The sequence below is a fragment of the Dioscorea cayenensis genome, chromosome 9 (assembly GCF_009730915.1).
Source record: "Dioscorea cayenensis subsp. rotundata cultivar TDr96_F1 chromosome 9, TDr96_F1_v2_PseudoChromosome.rev07_lg8_w22 25.fasta, whole genome shotgun sequence".
NCBI lineage: Eukaryota > Viridiplantae > Streptophyta > Magnoliopsida > Dioscoreales > Dioscoreaceae > Dioscorea > Dioscorea cayenensis.
In genome coordinates, this window is record NC_052479.1 from 1,929,078 (window position 1) to 1,945,496 (window position 16,419).

The following is a 16,419-nucleotide window of genomic DNA, read 5'->3' on the forward strand; positions in this document are numbered from 1 at the left end:
TTAGTCCGAGTCGATGCAGCCAAATCTCCCGATCCCGACTGCCGGCAACTAGCCTACCTCCTCAGCTCCTCATCACGCAGTCCCCTCGCAAGGGGCGCACGTCCTTGTGCGTCTTCATGAAACTTGCCAAACTTAGTCTTCAATTCACCTAAATTTGGTCTTCAAAGATTCTCCAAAGTTGATCTTCAATTCACCTAAGTTTGGTCCTCAAATCTTGCCTTCAATAGACTTCAATCAATCTTCATCAAGGATGAAATCTTCAATTAATCATTCATACCATAAATAAATGTTTCTTTAATTAAGCTCCATCATATTTAGTCTTCAATCAAATCACCTAAGTATGGTCTTGATATGATCTTGTCTTCAAGTTGTAATGTCATTGCTAAAAAAATAACTCCACCAAGATCTTTTAAGATATTTTGGCTCTATGTTGTAGACATACTAAAAAAATAGCTCTACCAAGATCTTCGAGATGTTTGTCTTTGCGACTCCAAGTCTCCTCGCTATGTCACCACGTCATTTGCAGATCATCAATTATCTTTGTCACCTGGTTCTGCACGTCACTTAGTGCAGGTGTCCAAATCATCGCCGATAAATAGTGCGGTTGCACTAACAATAATAATAATAATAATAATAATAATAATAATAAAAAATCAAACCCGAATACCAGATGCGCTAAAAATTGAAAGACATATGGGGGTGTCAAAAAACCAAAGACACATTAGAGATGACGTAGACTTCTACAATGAAAGATTCTCTAAAAAGTTAAACACTAAAATATAGGAGTCGGTGGGTATTTTAATTATATTTTTTAAAAAGTTATATGTTGAAATCCTTTTCAAACTTTTAGCATTTGTTTAGAAAAAATTAAATGTGATTTTAACAATTTGAAAATATTAATTAAAAAACAATGCTGATGAATTATAGTCACAGTTCAGGCACTATCACGATGAATTTAAACAGACAATTACGTTTTGTCAATGGGAATTAACTCAATTAAGTATGACAAATTTTTGTAAAAAAATATAATAAATAATAAAAATAAAAATAACTCTTATAGGACTTGATCACGGTTTGGTTCAGTTCAGTTCCAATTCAATTTCAATTCCAATTTCCAACTCATGTGAATTTTTAATGGGAGGTAGAGTTTTGGTTTAAGGTTTTTATTTGAAACTAGAATCATATTTTTTTTTTTCAATTTTAATAGTGCTGATTGTAGTTTAGATCGGCAATTCGAACCAAACTTAGGGTCTAGTCTAACTTTGACTGACTCATTAAAGTATGGTTGAATTTAGTGCGAGAGCCGAGGGAAACAATTATAAGTTAAAATTTATAATATAAAAACTTATATCTTTAAAAAAATATTTATAAAAATTGATTGTTTCGTCCTTTGTTTTTACAAATCAGTATATATAGTATATAAAAATATATATTGTTAAGAAAAAAATACTAAAAATCTACATTGTTTCACTTAAAGGTATATATTTTTTTAATTTAGTCTCTCTGAAATTTTTTTTGGATCTATCATTGAAATCTATTTCAACTTGTGCCTGAATAAGTAAAATTAAGCGTTACATGAGCAACTAAATATATTAATATTTCAAAATAAATTTTATCAAAAAGTTTTATGTACATAATTAAAAAAATATATAAGTAAAAAATATCAGAGAAAATTATAATTGATGAAATGCTATGTATTTGGTTCAACCAATGCGATATAAATGATTATTATATGTAATTATGTACTCAATTGAAAATTAAAAAAAAAATTAATCTTGCTAGATCCAAGGTCAATAATAGTAACTAAAAACTCATAATCTGATAGTACTTAATTTTATTATGAAAAATAAAAGTGAGATAATTAAAAGATCTCGAATTTAAATTTGTTGGAAATAATGATAGTAACTGATTATAGGTGTGAGTTCACATATCAAATTTTTATAAATTAGATGATTAATTCTCAATTTGTGTCTACATCGTTGATATATATAATATTTATCAAACACTTGAGAACGAGACAAAGTTTGAAAGGAGAACGTGAAAGGGACCAATAAAAAGATACAAGACAAAAAACACTTACTATCATGTTCATATACTTCAAAAACATTTCTCTTTTTTTTAAACATTTTTATTTTTGGTTTCAATATCATGCATGTGTTGCTGAGCTGTATGGCAGGACACCATTGACTAAAAGCTTTATAATATCATTTTTAGTTTGAAGTTGGAAACCAACTTTTATTATTATCATGTTTTTGAGAAAAATAGATAAGCTACCAAACTTTATTGACCTCTATCATAGTATCATGTCTTGATATTTAAAGGGGCCACACATCACTCATGAGTTTGATACTTTGACATGCCATCTACCTAAAGTGATTAGATTTAAAAGCAATGAAAATATTCAAATGTGTTATGAATATAAGTGCGAATGGATTATTTTTATGGAAACTGTACTTTTTAATATCATTACTTTTCTTGATATATATTTGTTTGTTATGTATTAATGGAAATTCAACTCCGAATCCATCTTTTGTAAGTTTATAAATAAAATCATTATTTCAATAGAAAAAACACATTTAAAAAAAGAGAGAGGAGATTTTAGTATTTTTTTATCTTTTTATAACTTTTTTTACAAAAGTGACAAGGGCCAACTCACAAAGGGTTATCAAAGGACTAACATGCGGTTTTTTTTATACAGTAGTATACTAGCTACGGTTGTTTAGTGATCATTTAGAGATTTATTATATGGAATAGACTAACATGCAGAATAATAGTAATTTTTTACGTGCATCTAAAATAATATATCAGAGGGCACAATTCCACAATGGTAAATCTCTCTACTCTACAATCTTGGATGAGTGGAGAATATGATTTCTCCATAAATAACTCAATGAATAGTAAATGAACAATACTACTATAGTATTTTATATAATATTTTTACAGTACTTGTATAATACTGTACAGTACCGTATATTTGAGGGATTTTTACCCCGCAACACTTACCCATAATTTGGATGACCACAACATTTAATTTACACAATACTATATAATACAGTTGCACGAGGGATTTCCCCTGTTATAATTTTTATTGTAAGTTATAATTTATAACAAATAAAAATAAAAGAGAAGTTTTTATTGTGCCTTTCTTCTGTTTGCATTTAATAAATAAATGTGTAAAAATAAATAAAAATCATTGATCTAAAATTCTAATTTAATTATTTTTTTATCCAACTCTCAAACATATAAGATAGTAGAGCATAAACAAAATTAAGCATCTCTATCTTCATCTTTCAATGTAGCAATCCCATCGTTTTGCATCACTGGCTTTTGTTGAGTTTATATGCACAACATGAGATAACATAAACTTTACAAAAAAAAAAAATAATAATTAAACCTTTTCAACTGGTCATTTTCAATCACTTTTTTAAATTCATAAAAATCTAGAAATAATTTGAAACTATTCTTTGATTATATGATATTTTTTCATAAAATAGAGATACTTCATGTGTAAAAAACATAAACATATGTGAAATTAATTTTTTAATATATCTGTATTATTATTCGGTTGGAGTTGAAGTTTAAATTAAATTTTTTAGTATGATATGGATATTCTATTTAAGCGACCCTATATTAATGAAGTGGTTTGACAATGTCATAATATATATATATATATATATCTTTTGTATGAAGTTTTGAAATTTACACCTTCAAACAAGATTTTGAGTTTGTTACTTGACAAAACTGACAACCAAAATGTCTGAGTTTTGAGTAGGCCACAGAGGTCAAAAGCTGAATGCACCATTTTCACTAACTTATTTGAACCGCTCAGTGGGTGGATTTCCGTGCATGATCAGGTCACGTGACAGGCTATGATTATAGGTATGATGCATTGAGACTTCCAAGTCCTATTTATTCCTCCACTTCATTTATGTACATATATTTATATATGTATTACAATAAAATAAACCATTTATTAATATTTTAAGCACTAGTATTTGGACACAACAAAATGAAAATATTTATAATAATTCATAGCTAACTCTTGGTTTATTGGAATCATGTTTTTTTTTTATAATAAAGTATTTGTATTCTAATGAAGAATCAGCTCACGTTGGGTGAGAGTATATATATATTAAAATAGTAACTTTATATATATGCACACCCCTGATTTTTTTATTTAATAATAATAATAATAATAATAATATCTCAATTAGAAGCAATACTAAGTCAAGAATGTTAAACATTACAAAATTTTATTTATTAATTAATGAGTAATAAAATAAAATATGGTCATTTTGCACCAATAATCAAGACACTTAAATTGACATCTTTGGAGGACAAAATGAAAAAAAAAGAAGAGAAAATTCTATATGAAAAATAAATATATTTTTAATTTAAAGACAAACTTAACAATTACTCATTTCAAGTCCATAGGACTTTCACAATTATTCTCTCAATCACGCCCAAATATTAGTTTCTAACTTTATGAAACAAATCAGTTGACCTCTACCATAGAATTATCAAAATTAAAAATATTTATACAATTTAAAAACTAAAATAAACATATTTATATAATTAAAAGAGTAAAGTAAATATATTACTCTAATTAAAAAAAATAAATATATATATATATATATATATATTGAGTTTAAGGGAAAAAAATAAATCAAATAAACACGTAATCTACAACAAGTTATGATTTCCAGGACTGAATGTGATTAATAAACACATCAACAAGCATGGTCAAAGTGAAAACAACATCAAAGAACAAGTAATAACCACAACTTCATGGCATCCAAAATTAGAAAAACAAAGATATTAGATCCATAAGAACAAGGAACAACAATGTAATACATAATCAAACAGCAAAAAAGAAGGAACATTGTCTAGACAATGTAGATACAAGTTTGTAATTTATCACTACCTTCGACATAGAGACAACGAGATGTTGTCGTATCATGCCTTCATCTTGTCGAATAACACGACACTTATTTTGGCAATTATTTAGCATATCGAGCGACGGACATTCAGATAAACATGCAGAGAGACAGATTTCACAGCTTGGACATGGCAAGGTCCATTGCATCCACCAAGAAATCTTGTAGGAAAAAGAATGAGATTGAGATTGTTCAGTTGTCAGAAAAATCTTAGTACAAAACCACAAAAAACAATTTAAGCAAAGAGAAATACCTGCATCATCCTTAGTGAAGCAAAGAGGAGGAGTAATTCTGAACACATTCCCATAGAACCCACCCTTCCCCACCAGAACACCAATTTCTGTAAGAAGAAAAAAAATGTTGTTTTCGTCATAATTTATTTAACCTAATGACTAAATCAAGAACGAACAATCCTACGACAGAAGAGTTGGCATTTTATTTCCCTCCCTAGTCAGAGGTCGAAGATTTGATCTATGCCTTGTCCACATTTTTCCAAAAAAAACACTAAATTATGAATGAGAGATTATTAAGACAAGGGAAGTAACCTTTCATCTCTTCCATGGCATGTAGAATTTCAACTATGGCAGGAGTTTTTAGTTTGCGATCGGTAACTAGCTCAACTCCAAGCATCAAACCCCTTCCCCTCACATCGCCGATGACTACAAGATAGAACAGAAGATTATAATACTAACATGTCATTCTTTTAAGTAGCAATTAGAGATGATCATCCCACTTTTATACGAGAAACTTACTTTCATGCTTTTCCTGAAGTACTTTGAGACGATCTTTCAAGTAAGATCCAACAATGAGAGCATTCTCTTGAAGTTTTTCTTTCTCAAGCACTTTAAGAACAGCATGTGCCCCAGCAGTACACACAGGATTGCCACCAAATGTATTGAAGTAGTTTCGACGTGTCAAAGCTTGAGCTATTTCTGGAGTTGTAACTATGGCACCAATTGGTATACCATTTCCGATACCCTGATGATACACACAAACAAAATTTAATCAGTTTCGACTGAAAACTACCTGCGACAAATACACATAAAAGAGATGGTGCACCTTTGCCATTGTCACTATGTCAGGGCACAACACCGTGAGCTTCAAATCCCCAAAAATGGCTTCCCGTGCGTGCAAATCCTGATTGGACTTCGTCGGCTATACAGAGTCCTCCGGCTTTCTTTATAATTTTGTAGACAGCAGGCAAGTAACCTGGTGCTAATTCCAGAATCCCACCCACACCCTGTTGTTACACACATAAGCCAATGTTTTGAATTCCATAAAAAAGGCGGAAAAGGAGAATTAATAGATGATTTAAGCTATACTTGAATCGCTTCAGAGATAAAACCAGCAACATGTCCAGAAGTTCCAAAATCTATGATTTCTTGGACATCCTTGGCATATTTCTCTCCATCTGAACCAAAAACACCCCTGTATTGGTCTGGATTCAATGCATGGTGCACCCCACTCTGCTTGCAAAAAATTAAGGTTATATTACAAAGTGAACACATAACCACTGCAACAGTACCCCACTCTGTTCATCTTTTTCATGAGTGATGCTTCAGACTTGTAACATGACTAGTTTTAATTAATACAACAGCTCAGATCATATCACCATTGCAATCAATTTTTCATCCTTGATTTAGGGAAGATGCCAATGTATATAAGTATAAGCAATACACAACAGTAAGATAGAAACTAACTGAAAAAAAGAAAAAAAATTACAAGTATGTATTATGATGTGATCTTATGAAAACTGCTAAATTTTTAAACAAACTCAACATATTGTATCTATTTTCTACATCCAGATGAAATTTCATGAAACATTCAACTATCTAATTGAAATAAATTTCATTGCATACATTTTAATTGAAGAAAACAGCGGTGAAAAGATATTTCATTGATTGTTGTGTTTGTAATAGAAGAGTATAGACATATTTATAGGCAAGCACCCTTTACATTAGAAAACCACAGTTAAGGAGAATATTTGTAAACAAGTATACCCTAAAACTATACAATCAATTCACCTAAAAATATAAGAAATCATCTAAGAATATTTTTAATATCATCTCCCCTCAAACTCATGGGTGGCACAACTGTGACCTTGTCATAAGGTCATTGAAAAGATGTGATAGCTAAAGCTTTGGTTATAAAGTTAGCATTTTGTGCCGAAGTAGATAAATGATGGATGAACAAAGCATTATTGGCGACTAAATCACAAACGAAACAAATATTGATTTCAATGTGCTTTATTTCAACATGTGAAACAGGATTTGCAGTGAGAAAAACAGCACCAAAATTATCACAACATATAGTGGGCTTAAGGTTGGATAAACTAAACCAATCTCGTTAAGTAGTGAATTGATCCAACAGAGTTCAGCAGTAACAAGGGCAATGCACTTGTATTCGCCTTCTGCGTACTTGGTAGTTCATGAAATAAAGATAAAACCCAGAAAAACTACACTAGCTAGAGGTAGAGTGACTATCATTAGGACATCCAACCTGGTCAGCATTAGAATAGGCAATGGAGGTGAGTGCAATGGCTTTGGTTAGATGAATGCTATATGAGAGGGTGTAGATTTCTAGTATCATGGCATTGATTTAACCATAGTCTAGTGAACAAGATAGGGCAATAAAGGAATTGACATACATTTATGACAAATTGTATGTTAGAGCAAGTAAGATCAAAGTATCAAAGAGCACCAACTATGCTACAGTCTTCAGTAGGATCGGAGATAGGGTTTTCATGATTTTAAGACACTGATAGGGTGGAGGGTGGAGGGTGGGAGTGATAGGTGTAAGCATAGGTTTTAGATGTCTCAAGATGTGTACAATAAAGGTCACTGGTATGTTTGGTTTGGGTGAAAAATATTCCGGATGGTATTGGTGTAGCCTTAATACCAAAGAAGCAATGAATATGGCCAAAGTCTTTTGTGGAAAAAGTAGTGTTAAGGTCATGTATAAGAAATGAAGTGACAGTAAGCAAAGAACATATGATGAGGATGTCATCCATGCAAATTAGGATAAAGGTAGTGCGTGTGGAAGTTGAATATATGAAGAGTGAAGTATTAGATTTGGGATGAGCGAAGTTGAGGTTCCAAAGTTTTTTTACTTAAGCATGAAACCAGGCACGAAGGGCTTGCTTAAGACCATAAAGGGTTTTGAGAAGACAACAAACATAATTTGAATAATGAGGATCAGAAAGCTAGGAGGTTGAACCATGAAAGCTGGTTTTTAAAGATTTCAGCAAAGAAAAACATTATTGACGTCAAGTTGGTGAATGGACTATTTATTAGTGAGCGTAAGAGTGAGAATAATATGTATAGTAGTGGGATGACAACAGAACTAAAGGTACTAGTGTAGTTGATGCCAAGAGATTGACGGTAGCCCTTAAGCCTTATCAAGAAAGACATCATATTTTCTTTTTGTTTGGAAAACCCATCTACATCTAATAATGTTGGCATTACGTGGCGGAGGAATAAGAGTTCATGTTTGATTTTGATGAAGGGTATTAGACTCATCAAGCACAACTTGTGATCAGTGGAGAAATTTCTTGGCTTGGTTTAGGAAGCAAAGCAAGGAGAATAAGAGTTAACATTATTTCAGTGATGTGACGGATTTTGCGCTAGGCGACTCCATTATGTGACTCCATTTTGTTGAGGAGTATGAAAGTAAGAAATATGGTAGAAAATGCATGGGAGGTGAGGTGATGAGCAAATGCACCTTGATAAGTTCAGGAGAGGCATCATATTGAAAGATTTTGATAGTGGTGGAAAAGAGATTTTCAGGGATGGTTTTGCAATTTTGAGAGTGGGTAAGTGCTTAAGATTTATGAGTTGAGGAGAAATATCAAGTGAAGCGGCTGTAGTCATCAATGAAAATAAAATATGTAAATGTTTGGTGGAAACATGAGTAGATAAGGAGAAAAGAAGATAAGTACTATATCATTGAAAACATGAGAAACAAGGATTCATTTTATAAGCCTTGATAAGTAAATTAGGAGACACACTAGAAATATAGCTTAACATGAATAACTGAGACATTGATACCTAATCAGGAGAAGTGGAGGTGAGAAACAATAGCGACAGGATTTGTGAAAGCTAAAAGAATCTTCCTAGAAATAGGTTGTTGTGGATGTCACCCATGCGAAGTGTATCTTAGTTGCAAGATTCTTCACAATATAACTAAATGGATTAAATGTAATGAGACATGAGTTATCCTTAACAATGTTGGTAGTGCGATACAATTAACGCATCTTTAAGGTGAAGTGGTTTATTATGTGTGGGAGTGGTAATGCCTGTAAAGAGCTGGGTAGTGTATAACCATCACCAAAGGTCACTTTAATGGAACCTCGATACAACATCACAGATTCTACTAGTTGCTAATTGGGAGTTATGTAACATATAACACCAGTGTCAAGAAGCCATTTAGTAATATTACTTTAAGTAAATTGAGAATTATCAATGTTACGTTGAAGGTTGAGGGCTGAAAAGGTTGTATATAAGTCGACTGGGATAAACCAGGTTTCAATTGGGTTATTTTGAGACTCGGAGTATCAAAATCAACAATGTCACTTTTCCAACAAATCTGACATTGCGGAGGGCTTTTTGGGTGATTAGATAGATTTGGTGGGTCTAAGCTACAAGAAGTGGTATGGGCTAATGAATAAAAAAAAGTTTGAGTTGAAAAAAATTGGACTTGAGAAAAAGAAATTTGGATTGAATGGACTAGGCTGGAATCCAGCTGAATAATGTAACTCAGCTTGACATAACCATTGAAAATCCCCAAATTAGCAATTAGTTTTCTAAATTTCGTGGAATGCTTCAATTGGGACTATGTCCGTGATAGCCAGCTTGAATTTAGCCACTAGAGGAGGTGTTGATGAAAGACCAAGAGGTGCTTGAAGCTCACAGAATGTGGGCGGTGATTTGTGTGTTTCAATTGCAATGGTGAACCCTCATACTCCAATGGAAGACCATTCCAAACAAAGAGAATGAGAACTTTGTTGGCGAGGGGATATCTGATAACAATAAGTTCTTCAGCCTCGATCAAGAGAGTCTGGAGGTAATGGGTAATTGTGGAATCACTTTTACACATAGTATGAAGGCATCAATGAAGCAGGGATCGTTAGGTAATTGTTTGTTGTAAAAAATGGTTTTCTTAAGGTGGTTCAAAGGCTTTTAGGTGGTGATACAGCCAAGTGTAAAAGGAGCCATCACTGGAGACAGAGTTGTTAAGCAATAAACAACAGTCATTCTGCTATTACCACTAGCTATATTTAGAAGCCATGGAAGTGGAACTAGATACCGGTTCATCAGGCTTGAGCGAGGAAGGCAATGTGTCATCGATATAGACAAGCAACTTGCAGGTAAATAAAATTGACTTGACTTGATTTTGCTATACTAAGTAATTTGTGTTATCTAGAGTGGTCGTGATAAAGTTGGTAATGTATTGAATCGCCAATAGCATATGAGTTATTGGCTGGGATTACTTTCTAGCCATGGATGATTCAGATGTCTTGAATAGAGTCACTTTCTTAGTTTGAAAAAAAAATAAATAAATAAATGTAGATCGCAAGTGTGTAAGAGACCAAAAAAATAAAAAAAAATCAGTATCTCGAAATCTAGTAGGCTTTGATATTATAAAAAGAATATGAATGAAAAAATATTTCATTGATTGTTCTATTTGTAATGTAAAGAGATAGACCTATTTATATGCAAGTATCTACTTATATTAAGAAACCACAATTAAAGGTATGCAAGTTACAACTAAATTTCTTAAAAGTTGAAAAAAAATCATCTAAAAACATCATTAATTGATAAAAATATACCTGCACAACATTGAATTTATAGTTTGACTGAGCGGTAGCACCCATGGTACCGGCAGCATTACCATGATACGCATTTCTAAGCGATACAATATCCTGGCAACCTGTATAAAGCCTTGCTATCAACATCGCCAATTCATTCGCTTCCGTGCCAGAATTCGTGAAGAACACAACCTACACATCAATAGACAATTCAATAACCATACAAAATCCATGAAACAATGATTGATATTGAAATAAAAATAGCACCTTGAGGTCACCAGGCATCTTGGAAGCCAAAGCTTCGGCGAAATCGGCAATGGCATGGTTCAAGTAGACAACGGTGGAGTGCTGCAGCTTCTTCGTCTGGTTGATAATGGCGTCGATGATTTCCGGGTGGCAATGGCCACAGCAAACCGTCGCAATGCCGGCGAATGCGTCGAGGTAACGCCGACCATTCTCATCAAACAAGTACTGCATCTTCCCCGCCACAACATTCAACTGTAAAAACAATATTTGTTTCCCCTTTTACAATTCACCCCCTGAAATTCTTTTAATTCACATTCAATACAGTCATGATTTTACAAATTACCCCTGACATAAAAATCTAAATTCATATTCAGTTTAAATTACTATTTAGTCCTGATTATGAAAAAATGCTGGATTTTTTTCTATTTAACCCCTTGAAAGGTTTGAAATTAATGTGTAGTACTATTTTTTCAGTAGTACGGAATAAATAAAAACATTAGAAAAAATTAAATTAAATTATTATAATTAAGGAGGGAAAAAAGGAAAATTTCCAGCAGCAGCAGCGCTCAGTCCCACTAAAGGCTTGACAATTCCATCAAGCACCCTAGAAAAGCTTGAAATTACCATTTACTACTACTACTTTTTTTTTTTCAAAAATTGATAACTAAATAACTAAATTAGATCCCCACCAATCAGAAAATTTATAATTATCTAAAAAAATAAAAGAAAAAAACCTTTTTTTTTTCAGATTCAGATCTCATTCTATAACCAGAAATTTCAATAATTAATTCCTAAAAAAAAGAAAAAAAGAAGGAAAAAGAAGAAGAAAACGCACAGGTTTCTTGTAGAAGTGGAACAAGGCGGGGCTGAGAAACTCGGATCGTTTCCGGATGATCTCGGCCGCCGGCGGGCCATCGTACGGCGGCGGCGAGTAATCGAAGGGGGGCATTATCGGAACGATTGTTGAACTCTTCTCAGAAAGGGCCTCAGACTCGGCGAGCTTAGAGAAAGCCCTGTGATGGAGCGATGAGAGCCGTCCGATGAGAAGCCTACGCATCGTGACCGTTGAGATGAAGGCGGGCCCTTATCGGGAATAGGAAACTTCTCTCTCTCTTATCACCGTCTTCCCAAAATACACCTCCGGTGAGCTTTATTTTTGCTTTGTTTTTAGAGAAAGAGAGAAAGCAAATGTGGGTTTATATGCAATGGACGAGTGTCCTTTGTTTTGGTTGGAGTTGGTTGGGGTGAAAAGACGGTTTTACCCTTTCGTGGTTTCCTGTGATTTTGGCAAGTAATTAAGTGGTTAATTACCAGATTTTTTACTGCTTGATCAGCCTTTGCTGGCATCTAATTATTCTTAATAATTTGTAATTAATGTACATTTATACTCGCATATATATATATATAGGTAGAACTATTTTTAAATAATTAAATAATATTAAATGTAAAAAAAAAATATTTGAAAGTAAAAAATATTATCGGTACATTATAGTTATAGATTCTGGGCGTATCATAACTTCAAAAAATATTAAAAATTTTTATATATATATATATATAAAAGATAAGCGTTATATATATCAGGATGACACAAAATTTGAACAATAAATTTATATCCATAACTGAAAATCCGTTATCATCACTGTATCTATCAAGATTCTGAACTAGATATATTTTAAATATATTATATTTAATTTTTCATAATGGGTTTAAAGCTTTTTGGTTTTATAATTTTTTTATTATGGAATTAAGTTTAACTTTATAACAAATTAATAATTAAATAAATAAAATAGAAAATAAGGCTGACTAACTCACCCGTGCATAGTGGAATCTATGTCAGCTTGGACATGATTAACCGAATTTGTTATATTAGAAAAAGAAAAAAAAAAGACAATTTCTTACCTGCCCATCATGTAGGGGCATTACACGGACAACTCACTACATTAATATTTCAAAATAAACTTTATCAAAAAGTGAAACAATATCAGAGAAAATAATTGAAATGCTATGTGTTTTGGTTCAACCAATGCATTGTATATAATTATTATTTATAACTAAACCATGTATTCAATCTAAAATTAAAATTTTTCTTATTTCAATCTTGTTAGATCAATGAACATACACAAAAGTAGTATATAAATTGGATAATGATGATCAAACTCATAATATCAAAAAATCAAATGTATGTATATATATAATAAACACTTAAAAAATAAAGAACACATCAAAGATAGCAATCAAAAGAGATATGAGACCAAAAAAAAACACAATTATTTCCATGTGCTCATAATCTTCCAAACATCTCTATTTTTTTTTTATATTATTTTTCTTGCTTTTGTTTTCATTGTCATGTGTGTGTTGTCAAGCTTGTGTGGCAAGAACATCATCAACAAATAAAATTCTATAATATTTTACTTAATTTAACTTTGGAAGCAATTGCTTGACAAGAGGAGAGCAATAATGTAAATATTTTATTTTTATTTGTAAGTGATTGTGTTATTTATTTAACAACAAATGTTACTATCAAAACATACACAACAAGAAGATGTGGATGAGCTGTTTTCTGTTTTATAGCAAGTTGAGAAAGTACAAGAGTTAGACAAGAGAATTCAAACTTTAATTCATAGTATTTTATAATATTTACTTTACCATTAACTTTTGTTTTATTTTTAAGAGTTAGTGTTACAATTGGACTGTGTCTTTCATTTTGCTGTCTACTTTTAAGTTTCCATTTTACAATTGGACTATATACTTTTAGATTTAATTAAATTTATGATTAACATGTCAAATAATGGAGAAAATATAAGCTAATATTTTGCTATATGATATATATTGAGCAAGTTGCAACAATGCATGTGGTAATTTAAGTTTTTGACAAATAGACGACAAGCGCCCCCTATATAAGGGTAAGTCAGGGACGTGCACGTGGGGAGCAGAGCTCAACGCCGACCTACGTGCCCTCACCTTGCGTGGACATGGGATTCGATCTCGGGTCCTCCCCGAAACGAATGCCATACGCAAGGGACCCAGTACAAATTGACCTAAAGGTCGTTGGTTAATTTAAGCTTTTTTACTTTAGTACTTCGTAGGAATTAAAAGAGATACATTTTAATTAATGGCGTACTGAAAAATCTAAAAATAAGCTTCATGTATAATTTATTAATTTCATGAGCTGTCAATTACTAGTTATAAATAATTCATATGAATAAATACAAATCATATTAGATGTTGATAAAGACTCTAATGAGGGTATGCATCTCCAATTCAGAGAAATAAATATCCATGACAACTAAATTTACTATTAAGAATTCCAATGTTATACAAAGATTTATAAACACCTCGTCTTATAAAAAGAAAGGAAAAAAAATCGGAACTCTAATTTCATTTTGTATAGTGACCCGTCTTAAATTATCAAAAAGTGTCCCAGTAGAAAAGCTCCTCTCGTTTATTTTCTTTTTATTTGACATGGTAATCTGTACAGTACTAGGAGATTCCACTAAAAAAATTGATCTAAGAGAAATTTCATTAATAAAATTTGTTTTAATGTCAAAATGAGAGAGATTCTTTTTTAAATGATAAAAATATGATCCTCATGTAAAACAAAAAAAAATTGGTATCGATTGGCCAAAAAAGGCCAAAAAATAATAAAGTATATATATTTTGATTTTTAAATAATTTATCCTAAAGTGTAAAATCAAATGAATGGATGTCCATGAAAGGATTAAACTTGTGTAAGGCAACATATGACATCCCATTTTTTCAGACGCCCAATTTTTTTGAGGTAGAGGCGACATGCGCCAACCTCGCAGGTGTAGTGGCGGGGAGTGTCACAACGTCCTCACTCTCTTGAAACTGGGGAGCGCAGTCAGGGGGAATCGAACTCGTGTCTCCTCCAACAAGGGGACCTGGGGTACTGCTGGGCTACAAGCCCTTTGGTGACGCTCAATTTTTCAGACGCCCAATTTTTCAGCTGAAGGTTTTCTGGGTAGTATGAAAATAATTTAAAAATGGGGTTATTTGTAATCAGAGGAAAATAAAAAGGAGTTATTTGTAAAAACTCAAAAGATTGAAACACTTAAAAATGTGCTTGTCATCCTCTGAATAAGTAACCACATATCATGCTTGAGTGTGACAAGATATCCACCTCAAAATGATTGAGACTTCAAAACAAGGAAAACGTTCAAATGTGTTTTGAATTCTCTCACCATTTTGTTTTATTTTATTTTATTTTTATTTTTTTTAAGGACCACTACTTATATATCTTTTATGTATGAAAATTAATTTATAAATTTTATGAAAAATTATATCCAACTTTTATGCATTGTATAATGATTACTATACATATAAATAGTAAACATTAAAAAGTAAAATATAATGTTTTTATCTAAACTATCAAATCAATTTCAACATAGTATATCAATAAATCTAAAAAATTCAACCCTATTTTTATAAAAAAAAACTTTTAAAAATAAAAATAAATCTAATTAATTCAACTAAAATCTAAGTAACTTTCACTGCATCTCCCTAATTTTTACTATATATGTTTTTCAAACATCCGCAATTGACGCATTATATCTATTGGGATGGCAGTTACAGACAACTTCAATCTTACAGTTAAATAACTATAATGAATTTTTTTTTTCCTGCTTGGCATTGCTAAACTAAATAAATAAATCAATCCGGTAACAAAATTCATAATTAATGATCAAACTGATAAAAGAAACAAACACAAGGCATTGAGATTTTTCCTCCAAAAAAAACACAATTTAGAAAAACTACGGGATTTTGTGTAGATAATTCATAAGGAATTTCTTCTTCAAAAACTTCAATTTTAAAAGAAATGTCTTTAGGGAGATTTCACTAGTGGAAGTAGATATGAAAAGCTAATACTTGCTTTTATGTGCTCCTCACCATGTTACAATATTGTAGAGTATTTATTGGGTCATAATGTGAATCCTCAGTTAAAAAATGATATTCTCCAATCATTTAGGGTACGTTTGATTCATTATAAAAAAAAATACAAGTAGTACAATATAATATAAACAGTTAGAGTTAAAGTATAACACAAATATTTGTGCTGTTTTATGTTTAATTTTTATTGAATAGTACAAAATTTTTTATGTTGTTTAGTATTTTATTTATATAAGTACCCAACATAAAATAATAAAATTGCAATAATACATTTTTATTATTTTATATTTGTTTTATAATAAAAAAAATTACAATAATATTTTATGAAAATTTAATCAATTTCCACAAGGCCCAATAACATAGCAACAAGTTAGAAAATAAACTAAGTAGGTTTAGATCCAAACTCAAAATAATTTTAAAAACATTTAATCCACAACAAACAAACTTTTATTAAAATCTTAATCCTAAAAAATAAATAAATAGATAGATAAATAAATAAATAAATGAAATGAAATAAATAAA

At 31.3% G+C, this 16,419-nt stretch overlaps 1 protein-coding gene across 1 annotated transcript; it reads right to left on the minus strand.

The window, feature by feature from the left end:
* Nucleotides 1-4,770: 4,770 nt before the first annotated feature.
* Nucleotides 4,771-12,247, minus strand: LOC120269295 (alanine--glyoxylate aminotransferase 2 homolog 3, mitochondrial-like). The gene is given in 10 exon segments (XM_039276630.1): nucleotides 4,771-5,098; nucleotides 5,191-5,277; nucleotides 5,483-5,596; nucleotides 5,690-5,915; nucleotides 5,997-6,020; nucleotides 6,022-6,177; nucleotides 6,260-6,403; nucleotides 10,765-10,935; nucleotides 11,011-11,241; nucleotides 11,825-12,247. Coding segments are annotated over 10 exon segments (1,419 nt in total). The 5' UTR covers nucleotides 12,047-12,247; the 3' UTR covers nucleotides 4,771-5,054.
* Between the last annotated feature and the right edge of the window lie 4,172 nt (nucleotides 12,248-16,419).